This window comes from Aphidius gifuensis, linkage group LG3, assembly GCF_014905175.1.
Source record: "Aphidius gifuensis isolate YNYX2018 linkage group LG3, ASM1490517v1, whole genome shotgun sequence".
NCBI classification, from domain to species: Eukaryota; Metazoa; Arthropoda; class Insecta; order Hymenoptera; family Braconidae; genus Aphidius; species Aphidius gifuensis.
This window is the reverse complement of record NC_057790.1, coordinates 10552966-10572752: the sequence shown is the minus strand read 5'-3', so window position 1 is coordinate 10572752 and position 19787 is coordinate 10552966. Positions and strand designations below refer to the sequence as shown.

Below are 19787 nucleotides of genomic sequence, written 5' to 3'. Positions count from 1 at the left end.
AGCCTGGGTCCAGCCCATGGCCAGCACTGGAATGTTCACGATATATTTGCTGGTTTCGGACTAGTGTATGAGGCTTGACACAAGCTTGTGTTCCCAGGCTTGATACAGTCTTGCAAAAAAATTACTCCGGCATTAAAATGATGGTGGAGAAATTACTCCGGCATGAGATTGATGGTGGGGAAATTACTCCGGCATGAGATCGATGGTGGGGAAATTCCTCCGGCATGAGATTGATGGCGGAGAAATTTTTCTGGCATGGGATTGATGGCGGAGAAAATATTATAATTGTTATTAATAAATTATCCGTTTGACTATTTTTAAGCAGACAAACTAGAAGTTTTTTTCATCGGTTGAACATTTTCATGATATGACAATCTATCTTATTGCGTTCTTTTGGTTACGGCTGCCAGAAATACCACCTCCACTACTCTTATATATGTGTGCGACACTGTAACACTCACACATATATAAGAGTATAGTGACAGTGAGCAGAGGAGTTGGTATTTCTGGCGGATTCCGCCGTGAAAGAAAGCAAGAAAGCCCCTTATAATCCGTAACAGGAAGCCAGCAAGTCAGCAACGTAGATTGTTTTTATACATTATCTTGTTGAAAGAAAAAAGTTGTAATGTTGTGCCCTATGTAGTGTATAAGGCAATGGAAAATCCTATCAATACACAAATAAAATAATAAAAAAAAGCAATATTGTGCCCAAGGCTTATATCGAAACACTAAGAATAAATTAATTCTGCTTGGATAAATTTGTAGTTCAGCAAAATGGCTGCAGCTGACTCATCAACGAACGACAGTCTTTATCCAATTGCAGTTTTGATCGATGAATTATAAAATGAAAATTTACAAGTACAATAATTATTATTTTTGAAAATATTAACAAAGTTTTTTATGTATTTGAAAAAAAAAAACAACTCGATGTTAGCCAGCAAGTGTTTGTAACAATGAGGTTACAACTGCAGCGGTTTTTTCAAAATCATTTTATCATATCAGTTGACCGACAATTTGTTTAAAATGTAAATATGATAAACAATTTATTTTATTACAATTAAGAAATATATTTTTATTTCATAGCTGCGATTGAATTCAATCAAAAAACTTTCAACGATTGCCTTGGCACTTGGTGCTGAACGTACTGGTAATGAGTTAATGCATAATGTTCCATTGGTACAACGTTTGGCATCTGGTTATTGGTTTACGCCAAGAACATCAACATATGGTTAATTAAGAGTATGTTATCTACGTGTAAGTACAGCAACAAAAGCTGAATTAAAGAATCATTTTTGTAATTTATGTCAAGGAGATACACTAATGGGGCGACGTTTAGCAGCATCAAAATTGGGAGAATTTGCAAAAGTTGTTGAAATTGAATATTTAAAATCTGATTCAATTCCAATGTTTGCTATACTTGCACAAGATAAACAAGATTCTGTTCGTTTATTAGTTGTTGATGCATGCGTTAGTGTATTGCAACATTATTACAACGAGAAGATGTTGAACAACTTGTTATGCCAAAATTACGTAGATGTGCTGCTGATCCATCATGGCGTGTACGTTGTATGGTTGATGCTAAATTTACAGATCTCCAAAAAGCAGTTAATTATAAACGTACCACATTCCAAAAATATAATTTTTTCTGAGTCATTAAATGTAATGGATAGTTTGAGAATGAATGTCATGCCGGAGTAATTATTTTGGCATAAGATGAATGCTGGAAAAAATGCTTCGGAATAAAACCCAGGTAGGAAGTGACGACGGGAACAAGCCTGGGACAAGCTTGATTACCCGCCTCTCGGGCCTGTGTCAAGGGTGTCAAGCCTGAGACACAAGCCTGTGTCGAGTCTGGAATGTTCACGACGTATTTGCTGGTGTCGGACTAGTGTATCAGGCTTGACACAGGATTGTGTTCCCAGGCTTGATACAGTCTTGCAAAAAATATTATAGAAAAATATAAATAAACAATTATTATTGCTTCATTATTTTTGACATTATTATTTTTTACGCGATACAATTTGAATAAACGATATTAATATGAACGAAAGTAAACGGCGTAACGCACGATAGTCAAAACCTAATAATTGTTATTTAAAATTTTTATTGACAATTTATAGATCTAATTAATATAATTTTTTTTTTTTAAATTGTATATATGCACAAGTCAAGTCCCGTGTCAGGCTTGGTAAAACGGGCTTGACACAAGGCTCGTGTGAGGTCGGGGAAAACAAAAAAAAAGGCTTGACACCAGCATGGACTATTGAGGCCTGTATGAGACGGGGAAAAACAACGGGGACAATCTTGTGTCAAGTCTGTGTTTACGAGGCACGTGTGAGACCGGGGAAAACAAAAAAAACAGGCTTGACACCGTCTTGGACTATTGAGGCCTGCGTGAGGCCGGTTGTGTCAAGCCTGTGTTAACAAGACTCGTGTGAGGCCGGGGAAAACAATGGACACAAGCTTGTGTCAAGACTGTGCTCCCAAGGCTTGATATACGACCCTCGCACAAGCCTGGCACAGTTGTTCAAGCCCGAGAACTCTAACCTGGGAACTAGTGGCGGAATAATTTTTCCGACATCAGTCTCATGCCGGAATATTTGCGTCAGCATGAAGTTAATATCGGAAAAATTAAACAGCCACTAGTTCTTTCTACTTCACTGATCCCGTGCCGGAATATTTTCTCCGGCACTGATCCAATGCCGGAATAATTTCTCCTTCAGTGATCTCATGCCGGAATAAATTCTCCGGCACTATTCCCATGCCAAAATAATTCCTCCGGCACTACTTTCATGCCGGAGTTTTTCCTTCTTCACTGATCTCATGCCGTATAAGTTTCTCCGGTACTCTTTTTATGTCGGAATAATTTCTCCTTCATAAATTTTATGCCGGAGTAATTTCTCCGCCATCAACTTTATGCCGGAGTATTTCTCCACCACCAACCTCATGGTGGAGTAATTTCTTCGCCATAAACTTCATGGCGGAGTAATTTCTTCACCACCAACCTCATGCCGGAATAATTTCTCCGCCATCAATTTCATGGTGGAATAATTTCTCCGCCACCAACCTCATGGCGGAATAATTTCTCCGGAAATGGGCCAAAAACGGAGAAATGCCGGAGTAATGCAGGAGTGATATTTCGACCAGGGTAGTTTAAAATAGATTAGTTTGATAGTTTTTAATCAAATAAAAATAGGACTAATAAATAAAAAAAAAAAATAGCATTACTCATGTACAGGTCAACCTAAAATTAATAATATTATTATTTTAAAATAATAAGTAAATTTCAGAAGAATGCAAAGAAAAATTTTTTTTTTCTTCTACACGATCATAACTTGAAAATTAATTGAAAAATAAAAAAAATGTATACTTAGTAATTTGTTCAAAATTAAATTTTCAACAATAAACCTTGCTTTACCCCATATCTATCTTCAACAGACTGAGCTGTAGGGAGATTTTAATTTACATGGCATTTCAAGATTAGTCTCGTCAGTCATCCATCTTGTATGTCATCAGCGTGGCTGTTGAATCGTATTTTTCACAATTCACATTCGTACTTTTTACCTAACCTAAACTGTAAAATTTACGAAAAATTTCTCTCCGTGTATATGAATTTAACTGTTTAATAATAATGATAATATCAATTACTTATTTATCATAATTTTGCAATGATTGTTTAATTATTTTTTTTTTCATTATTTAGAATTATTGAATTGATGAAATGGATAAGAATCGCAGGTTGAAATGCCGTGATTCGTAATGTCGTGAACTGTAATGGTGTGAGTCGTAATGTCGGTATCAGAATGTAGGAATCAAAATGGCATGGATCGTAATTCTACCGAAAATTAGTATTATAATTACCTTGAGTGTGTCTTTTTCCTCTGCAACGTAATTTACTCCGTCAGCTTCAGATGTGCTTATATCACTGGCAAAATCACAAGTGACAATTGGTATTTGTACGGGTTGATTTTCGATTGTTGCAATATTTTCGACGATGTTGATTCCGAATGTTTCAGTTGTAGGATTAGGTTGATTAAAACTTGTTTGCCGAATATCCAGTGACTCCGAGAGAGGGACTGGCCGTGGTCTAGGTTGTTTTCGTATTCCGCGTCTTGCTCGCGCTTTTGCAGCAAAATATATTCGTATATAGACGAACACCATAATACAAGAAGGAATGTAGAAACTACCAAGTGCTGAATAGAGCACGTAACCGATATCTTCGGATAACTGAAACATAAAATACAGAATCTATGAACCTCGTAAGGGTTTGGTTAGATAAAAAAGGCACAGTGTTATATCATATTTTTCTTCACAAGTGATGAAAGAAGATTGCAGCAACTCTTTTTCATCATGCTACCTGAGTAAAAATTCAGATGAGCATTGGATCCAGATTGGATGAGGATTCCTCGATTTCACACCTAACGAAGATCAAGATTTTTGAATTTTAAACAGATCAAGATTCTTTTCTGTAAGGTCGAGACCCAAATTAGAATACCTGATTTGTAAAAATACACAATCGGGACTGGATCGAGTTTTTAGATACAATTACCCGAGTGGAAATTTCAGTCCGATTCGGATCCAGGTCGGATCCAGTTTACTTGATTACAAATCCGATTTGGATCCGGCCAGTCTGATCCGATTCGGACGGAAAATGTAACACCGGCCAGGCTCCGGATCTGGTTACAATAAGGACACCATGGCTAAATCAGATACCAAATTATGTATCCAAAATTACATCCAAATCAAATCCGATTTTATGCTTAAACTTAATCCGAATTTATACTTAAACTGGATCCGAATTCATATTTAAACCGGATCCGATTTTGTTTAAAAAAAGTTTTGATTGAAAAAAAAAAATACATGATTTGTTCAATTATTTTTTTAACAATCATTATTAACAAAAAGATCTGGTAACGTTTGTTGGGGCGTGTGGCCCGCGTTACCGTTGAAAATTAAAAATTTTCCGGCTAGGGCCGTGTTAAATTTTATCTGTTAAATGATTTTTGAAAGTAACAATACAATAATAGTACATTTTTTTTTAATTTTCTCAAAATCAATTTTTTTTTTTTTTTTTCGCTCAAATTACGTAGAGTTAAGGCAAGCTATAACTTTTGTTAGAATCAACGGAATGACTTCAAATTAGGCTCAAAAAACGTGGTTTTCAAAACTCTATCGCCCCTCAAGGAGTTTATCCGGATTCTAATGGTCAATTTTTTTCTATTTTTGAAAAAAAAATTACGAAAATATTTCAAAAATTCTATTTTTTACAATTTTATAAAAACTATAATTTTTTTTAAAAAAAGTTTCGAGTAAAAGTTGTAGGATTTTACCACACATGCTTTTTAAGTCTTATACAAAGTATCTAGGATGATTTTGTCGAAAGTTAGAGCGTTTTTCAGAAATTACTCGAAAACTAGGAAAGCAATAACTTTTGATAAAATTATAGTAGAGACTTCGTATTACGCTCAAACAACGCATCTTCTGAAACTCCATCGCCCCTCATGAGGGAGAGCATTATGTGTTCAGTTACTTTTTTTAAAAAAAAAAAAAACTAAATTAAAAAAAAAAAAAAAAATCGATTTTTTAAAATTTTTTATGAAAAATGTGATTCATAGATCAAGATTTTCTCGGAGAGGCGATAGATTTTTCGAGTACGCATGTTTTAAGCCTAATATGAAGTCTCTAACACCATTTCATCACGAGTTATTGCTTGCCTAAAAAATGAAAACGGCACAAGCTGTAACTCAATCTCAAAATGGAGTAGTCGCAGAGGTGCATATTAGACTTAAAATAATCGTTTTTCAAAATTCTATAACTTTTTCAAATAAATTTTTCCCGTACGAATAGTATTTTTCTTTTATTATATTTCAGTTATAAACGTTTTTTTTTTTTGGTGGATAAATCCAATACTGCGGCTGAGCCTTTCGGCTCTTAGCCTCCGTAATATTTCTATCTTAGAAAATTCAACCTAAACTAAACTAAAATTCCGGAACTTACGGGGATCGATCTCGGGGCTTTTCTGTTTAAAGTCGGCAACACTATCCTATTGACCACGGGGGCGTTCATGGAATCAAAAGTCCTTTATAAGCGTATCAAAAAATAAAATGACATTCTAAAATCAATTTTTTTTTTTCTTTTGTAAAGTAGACTTTTTGTCTCTTTACTTTTTTTTTACATTTATTTCAATTTCAAACAATAATTTTAAACCAAGACATGAAATTTATATTTAATATTAAAAAGAATAAAACAATTTATTTAACAATTATACTATTTGATATGATAATTTAACAAGACACAATATATATATATATATATTTTACTGGTTGTGAGATGGCAAAGCCAAATCACCAATACAATTTTTACTTAATATTTCTGAATATTTTTCGGACGCACCGTTTAGCTTGGTGGCCAGACAAGAAGTGTTTTATATTTTTCTACGTCGTCTCTATGACACGCAGACACACATTACCACTCATACATACATCACTCATTAAATACAAAAATTATACTGGTGTCACGGAGGCACCAATACATACATACATACATTTTATTTACAATATTGTATTCATCTATTTCTTCACGCTACACTTTTCAAATACTTCTTAGTTGGATCCGTTTCAAATCAGGGAAACTGGATCCAGCTTACTTTAGCCAAGTCTGACTGAATCCGGAGGTTAACTTTAAAAAAAAACAAACTTCAATTAAAGTCCGGCAATCCGGATCTGATTTGGATCAAGAAAGCGTAAGGAAAACCGGATCCGGTCAGCCTTAGCTAAACCTAACTGAAACCGGAGATAACTTTGAAAAAAAAAAATAAAGTCCGATTCATAGCAGATCAAGATATAACGCTTTTTAGAAACGATTAGATCTAGATAGGATCAAGATACCTGATTTCGTTTTCAATATGTAGATAGAATGAATAATATAAACTAAATCTAAACTAAAATTATGGGCTGGGGCGAAGTATTTTTTAAAGAATTTCTTATCATTATTTTCCTTCGTTTGATTCCTATACGGAGAGAAAAGTTCAACAAAAATTATGGTTCTGGTACAACAAAATAGTGGCAAGATGACTGTTTTTTTTTTTTTTTTTATTTGTATTTCTTATAAAACTTATTGAATTTTTTGCTTTGTGGATAATAAATTTTGTTGTTCAGCACAACAGTTTTTGAGGTCCAACGTAACTTGTGTACCACGTAAGAAATTTTTTTCTTGGAACATCGCAATTTTTGTGATTCTAGAACCACAATTTTTGTCAGCCAGCAACATATGGCACACACAAACAAGTTTGGAAGCAGTGTGTTAGCTGTGTGAGTTACTGTTGTTGGCTGTTACAAGTTATCTTTATGTTTCGAATCAGCCCATCAGGATAGGCTGATTTGGACCTGTCATTAATTGACACAAACAGATGAAAATATATAAACATTATTCAATTATTCAATTGTTTAAAAATTGTAGGAATGAGTAAATTATAAAGTGTGTGAATTTAAAATTGAACAGAGTGTGAATTTGTAAGAGATTATGAATATTATATATTGGTAAGTACATAATTATTTTGGTTGATTAGTCATCTAAGAATCCCATAACCTCTCTTTTTAAACGTAAATTCAATTTTGTGATCCGTCAACGATAATTTCTTTTTTTTTTCAGTTTTGTCAATTATGGTATAGTTTACTTTTATTAAACTATAAATATTTTTTTACTTTATAGAATAATTAAGATAATTCAAAAGGAATGATGATAAATTCATACTGAAAACAATCGTAAGATGTTAAGACAATAATACTTATTATTTTTTATTATTATATAATTATTCTTATATTCTTATATTCTTATAATTATATATTATAAAATTATTTTTTTAATTTTTTTTGGTAGATAGTACCCTTGATGAAAGTCCTGAAATTCAAAATAATGTAATTTCAGAAATTCATGTTGATTAATTTTATTTCTATGTAGATTCAATAATTTTTAATTAAATTAAATACATTTATTTCAGTCAATTTTTTAAAAGTTGATAAATACGTCTGATCGTAGAAGTGTTCTTTTATTTTATCCCTGGCAGAACTGGCGTGATCGCTTTTGTCGCCAAAGCCAAAGCAAACCCAGAGCAACGCCAGAGATAATAAATACAGGCTATTAACGATATCTAACGTGAATTAGGGCTTTATATAAATATATTATTTAAATTAAATTATTATTTGACTCATTTTTAGAAATCATATTGATGTAGAGAGATGAATATAAGGAAAACAAGTAATGTAAAAGTTGACAGATTTTGACGTTTTGAGGTTGACTTGAATCGGCTAAACACAAAAATCCCTAGCGTGAAGCAATAGTAAATCCAGACCTTTTCCAGAGTGAAGCCAGACTTGTAAAAAAGACATTTATTTATAACAATAGCACTAACTATTAATAAACAATATTAAATTAATAAATTTTAATGACTTTTAGAGACTTTTTTATTATTATGATTAATTTTTCGCTTTAAAAAAAAAAAAAAGCACATCTATCTCTGGCAATACAAAAGCCAGAGTAAAGCCAGACTTGTAAAAAAGACATTTATTTATAACAATAGCACTAACTATTAATAAACAATATTAAATTAATAAATTTTAATGACTTTTAGGGACTTTTTTATTGTTAAAATTAATTTTTTGCTTAAAAAAAAAAAAAAAACACATCTATCTCTGGCAATACAAAAGCCAGAGGAAAGCTAGACTTGTAAAAAAAACATTTATTTATAACTATTGTACTGGCTATTGCACTAACTATTAATAAACAATATCAATTTTAATGACTTTTAGAGACTTTTTCATTATTATAATTAATTTTTCGCGTATTTTTTGTATTGCCACGAATCGATATGTTTTTTTTTTTTTTAAGCGAAAAATTAATCATAATAATAAACAAGTCTCTAAAAGTCATTAAAATTTATTAATTTAATATTGTTTTTCAATAGTTAGTGCTATTGTTATAAATAAATGTCTTTTTTACAAGTCTGGCTTCACTCTGGAAAAGGTCTGGATTTACTATTGCTTCACGCTAGGGATTTTTGTGTTTAGCCGATTCAAGTCAACCTCAAAACGTCAAAATCTGTCAACTTTTACATTACTTGTTATACTTTTATTTCTCTCTTTACATTAATATTATTGCTAAAAATGAGTTCAATAATAATTTAATTTAAATTACATATCCATATAAAGCCTAAATTTACGTTTGATATCGTTATTATTCTGTTTTTATTATCTCTGGCTTTGCTCTGGTTTTGCTCTGGCTTTGGCTTTTGCTTTGGCGGCAAAAGCGATATCGTTTTCTTCTGGCTTAGCTCTCACCATTTTGCCAGGGATACTTGTAATGGTTCTCTTGATAAAAATGTAAGAAATCCTATGGTTCGATTTATTATTGTTAATCAAGAATACCATTAGTTTGAGCCGATTTATTAACAGTGACAACCAAAACGTCTAAGATTATTCACGTAAGTCTTGAAATTTATTTGTCATGATTATAAATTAAAAAAAAATCATATTTATGTGATGCAGATGTTCACATAATTTTTTTTACTAACTTTATCATTTTTAAATTGCCATATTTATGTGATGCAGATGTTCACATAATTTTTTTTACTAACTTTATCATTTTTAAATTGCCGAATAGATGGACGGTGGAGGTTTTGAGTTTTTCAAAAAATGCTCAAAAAATACTCAAAAAAAGTAAAAAAAAAGTAAAAACGATTTTTAAATTGCCGAATAGATGGACGCTGGAGGTTTTGAGTTTTTCAAAAAATACTCAAAAAAAGTAAAAAAAAAGTAAAAACGATTTTTAAATTGCCGAATAGATGGACGGTGGAGGTTTTGAGTTTTTCAAAAAATACTCAAAAAATACTCAAAAAAGTAAAAAAAAAGTAGAAACGATTTTTAAATTGCCGAATAAATGGACGGTGGAGGTTTTGAGTTTTTCAAAAAATACTCAAAAAATACTCAAAAAAAGTAAAAAAAAAGTAAAAACGATTTTTAAATTGCCGAATAGATGGACGGTGGAGGTTTTGAGTTTTTCAAAAAATACTCAAAAAATACTCGAAAAAAGTAAAAAAAAAGTAAAAACGATTTTTAAATTGCCGAATAGATGGACGGTGGAGGTTTTGAGTTTTTCAAAAAATACTCAAAAAATAAGAATAAAATAATACTCAGAACTAAGTTCTCAAACTAACATTACAAAAAACAAATGAATGTTATGTTTATTTATTCATTTATTTTGAAAAGTAAATTACGATTAATTAATAATCCTCCGTATTTCAAAAGAACAATTGAACACATTGGCAGATAAAACAATTTTTTTCTCCCCTGGTACATCAAGAACTTCATTATATATTCCATATCATTAAAATAAGATACAAGTATTGATGCCAGGTAAACAAATAGCTCGACGAGTTCGAAAAATAAAAGCCAGTTGATCATTTATCAACCATTTATCATATGTCCAAAGACATCTACTACAGCAGTTGTTAACAACTGATCATCGGGAGCACACACTGTAAAAAAAAATTAATTAGTTTCACTATGTTACCGAGGGACGTTTTCGGAAATATGGTTTAACATATTATTTTTTATAATTTTTTTTACTATGTGAGCTTTAAATATTACTATAGTAAAATAGTAAAAACTACTCTGCTGAGATAAAACCGGTTTTTATTATGGTTTTAGTAGACTTTACTTGTTCAATAGATAGTCTTCACTATACCAATGATACGAACAATCATAGACTTGTTACTTTTTACTATGTTGTGTGTTTAAATTATTCATGACCGTGAGGGTACATTTGGAAAAGTGAACCGTACTATGGAAACCATTGAAATTCGTAGTTGTTACTATATACAAAATGGTAAAAGTTATTAGGTCAGTAGTTAGTTTCACTATGTTAGCATGAAAGAAGAAGGGAATAAAAAGAAATAAATATATATAGACATTTTTGATTCTTCTACTGTTTCATACCTGAATGGCTTTTTCGGTACACTATCGGAGTTCAACTCCAGAAACCCGGGTTCAAATCCCGAGTTAGGTCAAGAAATAGCCAAGTTCAGAAACATGTATAAGGATAATAATATTATTATAAATAATTTAAAGTGAATTTTTAAATAAACAAATAATTCTGTTTTTTTTAATCGAAAACAGAAATAGAATATAATGAAATGTTCTATTGAGCATCGTAAATCTCACCTTGCAACATAGTAGATTTATTGAACGCTAGACTTGACTATGTAACACAGTACTTCTTAACAAGATACATCGTATCTTTTCCAATTGAAACATTGTAAACTATACTAGGAGAAAAAAATTTTACTATGTGCATAGTACATGTTATTATTTTTTCGAAAACATCCCCGAGTACCAGAAAAAATAGTAAAAATTTTGATGTGTAAACATCTTTAGGCGCAGGTGACAGTTGGAGTGAAATGAAAAAACCAAAAAAAGAGCGTCATATCCTTTGACGGATGTTAGTCTGACTCCATTACTATAATAAGCGCAATGGTAGATTATTTATAGTATAATAGGTTAGCCATATTGATGCTTTTAAATGAATAAATGTTAAATCCATAAGGACGCTATATTTTTTCAACATTGTTTTAAATGTAGAATCATAAAATTCTGTCCCTTGATCGACATGAAGATTTTTACATATTCGACCTTTTCAAATAATGATTCCATTGCTGCTGATACCTCTTTTCCAGTTTTATTTTCAAGTCTAACAGCCCAGCTGAATTTCGAGAAAATATTAATGACTGTCAAAATATAATTGTAGCCAGAGTTGATTTCAGAATGTTCAATCATTTTAACAAGATCAGTTAGCCAAGTTTCATCTGTATCACGAATGTCAACATTACGTCGTCAAACATTTTTTCTTGCTGGAGCATGTAATTCATGCACATCTCTTTTATATTCAGTCATAATTCACTGACTAATTCATTTTTTATATTTATATATGAATCCACTTTCTTTCAACTCTTCAAGAATTGACATGATCTCATTATCATGATTTGGATTACCAGCTAATCTTGATGCTATTAATAATCGTAATCAATCAACAAGTTCATTTGGATCATCACAGTAGATATAATTGACTCTAGATGGATTTTTTATTGGCATATTAGATATATGGTATTTATGATGTGCATTTCTCTTCTTAACAATTTCACTATAATTTTTTTCAACGATATCAGTGATATTTTTTCTATCTGGTGATTTCATAAATAATAATTCCATTGATCTTGGTGTTATTTTGTAAGATGTATCAAAAATTTTTAATTCATCATCAATAAAGGATAATTTTGCATTTTCAATTTTATAGTCTGACTTCACTTGTTTTATACCATAATCTTTATCCCACTGTATTTTCCCACTTTATCCACTATTGCTTTTTTTCAAGTAATCACCATCATTGTTTCATTGATTCAATCATTATTTAATTCTTTCCCCACAAATGTTTCTTCGTCTTCATCAACAGTATCATATTCACCTTCTTGTTCATAAATTGATTGTTTAATACCCAAAGTACTATAATTGTCTTCATAAGTTAAATTATTTTTTTATCATTTGTATTATTTTCATTCAGAAATAATTCATCATCAATTACTGATGTTTTATTGGTCGATGTTGTTTATAATTGCGCAGCGAATTTGTTGAGCGGTGTAACAACAGATTTAAGATATTCATTTAAAGCTTCTGATATATTTTCTTTTTTTTATTTTGGAAATTAATATTTTTTACTAATAAAATTTCGTACTTTTTCAATTTTCAAAAATTTCGTTTCATTAACTAGTTCTTGCTCACGGAGTGACATGTTGACTTTTCAAGATTCTACAATTAACTTATAAAATTTAACAAACTGTTTTGTTATTCATAGCTATAAAGCAGTCAAAATTTTTTCTATATTATGCTTTATCTATCTCTATCGATACACAAAAAGCAATATTTTTTTTTCTAACAATCTACACACATCTGACGGAATTTACTATACTCCATATCAATGTTTACATGATCGTGATGTATGTGCTTTAAATTCGTATTATCTTGTGGGAAGACAATTCAAAAATTAATATTATCACGTATCAAATATTTAGGTATTCGTGCAGATGGTTGACATAAATAAAATGAATCAAAAGCTTTGTGTCTTCCCATACAAAAAAAAATGCTTTAATATGATCCTGCTTTTTAGTTGCAACATAATCAAATGTAAACAACGAATTTGATTTTGCTTTGTCAACTGGTACTACTTGATCATTATCAGAAAATTTATAATAATTTATTTCTTCAAGTTGTTCTAGTAACTTTTCCAAATATTGATATTTAGGTTCCTATAATGATTTACTATAATTGAAAATATTTGGAAATCGTAAACCATTTGAATCAACCATTAAAATCATTAAAGAGTTTGTTTTACCACAATTATTTCTTCCAATTATCGTTTTTGGCAATAAATTACCATGTCATTTTTCTATCAACCCATCACCACTTTTTAATGTAATTATATCAACGTTTATAACTGGTAATGTTAGAGCTTGTTTCTGGTATACTATCGTGATGAGCACTGAGCTCAAATAATATAAATTCGACTGTTTTATACCACAGCAAATCAGTCTGTTATAAACTATGATCACCAAAGGAAAAGAACAAAAAACGTCGTGGAGAACTAATACTCGATAAAATAATCAACAAATTACCATTTGAACTTCATCTGCCTGGCTATTTATATTGCGGACCAGGTACCAAGTTAAAAATGCAAGAGGTGATCCGAGAATTAATCGTTTGAACGCAGCCTCTAAAAATCACGATATTGCATATTCGAAAAATCAAAACGACATCAAAGCAAGAAACGCAGCTGATAATATATTAGCTCGTGAAGCAGTATTTTTTATCAACCAGTTTCGATAATAGTGATGAAATGAGAATATCAATACAAAGCCAAGATTTTTTTGTTCTAAAGTTAAAAAGCTATATACATATAAGTGGAAAATTAACGCATCAACATGCTGCTGCAAAAGATGTTTTTCCCAATGTTCTTGGTATGACGCTAGTAAATAATGCAATGTGTTTTTTGTTTGATGAAATGCGTTGTGAATTAAATAAAGTTTTAGTTGATAAATCAAAAAATGTTGGTATAACATCTACAATGAAAAATTATTCGTCATCAAGTTCAAAAACGATATATATGATATGTATGTGTTTTTATTTACTACCACTTCAATGAACAGTCAGAGATAGGGTTGATCCTTGGCTTATTCAAGTAACGAGTAATTTCATTAGCGACTAGTATTTTTTTTGTGTCACCAGACTTTGATCTAGGTATTTTAGTTTGTAATAAAATATCTCAAAATCCTCTAATATCTATAAAATTATGACTTCAATAAATCATGAATAAATTTATATAAAAATCATTAGAAAATTAATGTGGATTTTAATTAATGGTATAATCATTATTACTTTTATTAAAAATTAATTCAAAAATAAATAAATATGCTTAAAGAAAAATGAATAAATGAAAAAAATTTCCAATAACCAATCGAAAGATAAGTTAACTAATTTATTCAATTAAATAAATGATAAAAACTAGAAAAATAAACAACATACTATTATTATAACTCTCATGGTTATTCGAGTGACGGCTGCTTTGACTTTCGTAAAACGAGATATATTTTCAGTGGGGATCAACTCATTCAACAATAAATTTTTGATCATTTCTATTGTATCAGTCGGGAAAAAAAATTTTTTATATCGGATCCAGAAATGTTGCTATTTGACATAGTTTATCATCCATTTCTGGAAAACGTGTTTCAATGGGAGAATTAAATTTTTTTTTATAAATTATAATTACTTTGTAAGGAGAAAGAAAAAATCGAAATTTGTTTATTTCATACAGATGGCGTTTTGTGTCGAACGATAGATCGTTTTCATCAAGAAAAAAACTATACTATATCTAAAAAGTATCCCCACCACGCCTTGACACTAACACTACTACGTTCCCTATAATAGACTACATTCTTGTTTCGAACGGCAGGGGGTATTTTTTAAGAAATAAACTTCTAAAGTTATGCCACGTAGTATTTTTATTTAAACGGTGGCTGTTTGTAAAAAAACAATCGTCATTCATTTAAAACGATGTAATGTTTGTGTCAAATGACAGATGACTTAATACAATCAATAAAAGTAATGAATTAAATAAATTATAATTTGTTGCAAACAAAAAAGCGTTTTCAAGGAAATAATTTTTTTGTTTGATACAAACGATTTATTTTTCTAATCAAACTAATGATATGTTGAAAATGTGAAAAGAAAAAAAAAAAAATTCATTTTTTTTTCGTAGTTGATTATTTATTTTGTTGTTAATTCGATCAATTTCTAGGTAATTGAATTTTTTTTTTTTTTTCCTTAACTAAATATCTAAGACAGGGATCGAACCGAGAACCTGTGGGGCGGGAGGGGAGCGCGTTATCCGATTGACCGCGAGATCGATTATAGAAATCGAAAATTAATTCTGATACATAAAGAACTTTGGAATTGACAGAAATATTAAGTTTTTTCTTCGAATAATAACTTGTTACTACTTAATTAATTAATTTACTAACATATTTTCTTCCAAATAAATGATATTCAATTACAGTTATTTAATAAATTGAAAAATAAAGTTTAATATTTTTTTTTTCGAAAAAAACATTATTTTTCCAGGTCAAACTCGTCATAACTTTGTTAATAATTAATGAATCGACTTGAAACTTGGCATATAGTTTTGTTATAGTTTAGCGATAATAAAAATAACATTAAAAAAATTTACTTGTATTGTTTTTTTTTTTATTAATTTATCGAGTAATGCCGGTCAGAAAATACATTTTTCGAAATTTAAGATAATAAAGTGTCGAGAAAATTTTAGAATTAAAAAACTTGTCAGTGGCAACATTGTTCATCTATATATCAAGAAGTTTTTCTCAAATTTTCAAATTTTTTTAGCGATAATTAACCAAGTTATTAACTAATTAACAAATTGTGGGCTGCCGCTGCCAATATGAGAGTGGGCATACGTTTGCTACGGACTTACGATCGTAGCGGAAGCTATGAATTAATCGCTGTTAACGAGGTGAGTCACGGAACTGTACGCTTCGTGACCGATTGTACTGTTTGGTGACAGTTACGAAACTGGTCAGTATATACCATCTGGCTAGTTTGGTGACATTTATTTACTAATGTGTGTTTTAAATGGTAACAATAATTTTTGTAATGATAGAAGCAGAGACATCATAACAGTCCCGGAAATCGCCAGTTCCTCTGGAAAATTTTGTTCACCTGTAAAAATGGTATCTTCGAATTTGAATTGGTGTTAAATCTAATAAAATTCGTTCTAAAATGTTATTCTCAACATTTCATGACCCTGACCCAAGCAATAGTTAAGAAAAGAAGTCAAAAACTATGGAAAATTGATTTCTGTTTTTCAGTTTGTCTAACCAAAACTCAAAAATCCCATGAGGTGTATAGATTGGTGACAAAGAAAAAAACAGAAGTCACGTAAATAAACTTAAAAACTGTTAGAATACGTTCTAAAAGATCAGTCTTAAGATTTTTTTAACCTTACCCGAGTGAAAATTGAGGAAATAAGTCAGGAATTATGGAAATTTAACTTTTCAGAAACTCGTACGTTGCTCGGAAGAACTTACCACAAAAACGAAGAATACACGACATTCTTCGACTAGTATTAGAGATTTTCTGTCATACTCAACCCGAGTGGAAATTTAGTTAAGGTTCTGATCAGAACCGGATCAGGAATCCTGTTCAGGAATTGATCAGAATGTAACGCTCTTTTTTATGATTCTGATCCGAACCGGATCAGGAAACTTGGCCAGATTGTAGGGTTAGATTCAGGATACCTGAACAGGAATGGATCAGGATTCCTGACTAGAATATAACCAGGAATCCTGTTCAAGAACGGATCAGAATGTAACGCTTTTTTTTAGGATTCTGATCAGAATCGGATCAGGAAAACTGACCAGGATACCTGATCAGGAATGGAACAGGATTCCTGATCTGAAACGGATCAAGTAATTTTGAAAAAAAAATTGTTTTTTATTATTTGATGTTTTGTAAATCGGTTAACTAATTTACTATATAGCAAGGTTAATGATGAAACAGATTGAACGATAAGACTGTATATACCTAACATATAACTTAAATTACCTAACCACTAGCGGGACGCGAACTCGGAACTTTCAGATAACAACTACGGGCCTTAACACGCGCGGCCATGCCGTCTATCGATGATCTGATGTGATTTTTTGCTTTCATAAATTACATCAGCTAAAAAAAACTTAAATTAGAATTTGCGACGTAAATTTAACGTAAAAATAAAATATAACAATTTGTTAAATTGTCCGTTGTCATTTTGTTTTAGAATTAAAATTAAAATTAAAATTAAATCTAAAAAATATTTATCCTGATAGTATTCTTGTCAGAATCTCATCAGGATTCCCTTTTCAGGATATGCTCAGGTTTCCTGGTCTTTTTCTGAACAGGAAAACTGAGTGAAAAAAGTCAATTTATTTGATATATTTATCCTGATAGTATTCTGATCAGAATGTTATCAGGGTTCCCTATTCAGAATACGTTAAGGTTTCCTGTTCCTTTTCTGAACCGGAAAATTGAGTAAAAAAAGTCAGTTTATTTGATATATTTATCCTGACAGTATTCTGGTCAGAACCTGATCAGGAAGCCTTATTCAGGATATGCTCAGGTTTCCTGTTCCTTTTCTGAACAGAAAAACTGTGTGAAAAAAGTCAATTTATTAAATATATTTATCCTGATAGTATTCTAGTCAGATCCTGATCAGGAAACCTTATTCAGGATATGCTCAGGTTTCCTGTTCCTTTTCTGAACAGGAAAACTGAATGGAAAAAATCAGATTTTTTTTATTCATTCACCCTGATACTATTCTAGTCAGAATCTGATCAGGGAACCTTATTCAGAATACGTTAAGGTTTCCTGTTCCTTTTCTGAACAGGATTGAATAAGGTCACCTGACTTAAGGAAATCTTCAGGTATCCTGACCAGATTCGAGCCAGAAATGAGTCAGGTTTCCTGAATAAGGAATCCTGATCCGTTTCTTATCGGGTTCTCAGGTCCCATCTGAAAATAACATTTTTAAAAGCTTTGAGCATTTGGGACAGTTAGTTATTAGAAAGTTTTTGTTTTTCAGTTTGACTGAACGAAACTTGAAAATCTTGTCGGATGAATAGATTGCTGACAGTAAAAAACCTGATATCTCGGGTGTAAACTTAAAAACTGATGAGATTCGTGTTAAAACATTAGTATTAACATTTTTTGACCCTGACCCGAGCAATAATTGAAAAAAAAGTTAAAAAACTATCGAAATTCAACGTTTCGGAAATTCGTACGTTACTCTGATCAACTTACGACAAAAACAAAGAATACCCGACGTTTATTAACTAGAATTAGATATTTTCTTTCATATTCCATACACCTGATCTGAATATAAGTTGTCCAAAAGCTTTGAGTTTCTGGGACAGTGAGTTATTAGGAAGTCTCTGTTTTTCAGTTTGACTGAACGAAACTCAAAAATCCTGTCGGGTGGATAGATTGGTGACATTAAAAATCAGAAATCACGTAAATTATAGAAATAAAATACATGTAATTCTATTTTTTGAAAATAAAAATGTCCAAGGAAAAGCAGTAGCGAAGGAAAAGATGTGGCTAAGGAATTAAAGTGGCCAGAAAAATTATGTTTTGAGCAACATCTTTTCCTTAGCTACTGCTTTTCCTTGGACATTTTTACTTTTTTAAAACGAATAACATGTATTTTATTTGTTAAATAAATAAATGACTAAGAACAAGCAGTAGCTAAGGAAAAGATGTAGCTAAAAAAAATTATAATTATTATTATTTGTTACTATTTTTTACTATTCTGGATATTTTTTTCCATTTGTTCTTTTATCTACTAAAGTTTTATCCAAACACTGTTATTGTAATTTATCCTGGTATCAAATTATTATCATTTAAGTTGCATCTTGTAATTGAATATATTGTCATTTCATTGTATAAAGCACAATTTCGAGCTATTAATTTAAATACTTATATACAATTACAGCAGTTTAACTTTAAACTTTTATTATGTAATACCACAATGTAAAATGTTATCATTTGTCATTATCTGTTAAGTTGTATAATTATACAACTTTATCCTGTAGCCCTATTCTTGGCTTAATAAGCCGCTGGGTTTAAAAATAAATAAATAAATAAATAAATGAATAAATAAATATGGTCAAAATTTGAGTTACTGAGAGATCACGTGGGTTTTATCCGTTTTATCCTGTTTTAAACGTTCTAAACGTTTTATCCATGGATAATTGTAAACAACTCAAAAACTCACAATATGCCCATCCCTGGCTATTGGTTTTTTAATGATACATCAACATTTCACTGCAATCGTGCACACGCAACAGCAAATACAGTTTGTGATGCTGCATTTTTAGCATTAGATATATTCTTGTTAGCTGAAGATGGTGGTGGTACGGAAGCCGGGTAGGGCCACACACATACACGTTCACAAGTTAACATGTTGGCCTGTTCAGGCCTGTTTACATGTGCACATGTAAATGTTGAGGTGAATTTTCATGATATAAAAAATAAAAGATAGCGTACACTATACAACTTTGCGAAAAACGAAAAATATTGAAAAATTACTGAATAATATACAAAATCAAAAATATAATTTTTGTAAAAAACAAACTCGTT

At 30.8% G+C, this 19787-nt stretch overlaps 1 protein-coding gene across 1 annotated transcript in view; it reads right to left on the bottom strand.

Annotated features, from left to right (window-relative positions):
* LOC122851928 (alpha-2Db adrenergic receptor) overlaps positions 1-19787 on the bottom strand; it is a 98989-nt gene that overhangs the window by 53603 nt on the left and 25599 nt on the right. The window contains exon 2 of the mRNA XM_044151439.1: positions 3862-4227. Coding sequence (XP_044007374.1) covers positions 3862-4227 — 366 coding nt within the window. The remainder of the gene's footprint in view (positions 1-3861; positions 4228-19787) is intronic.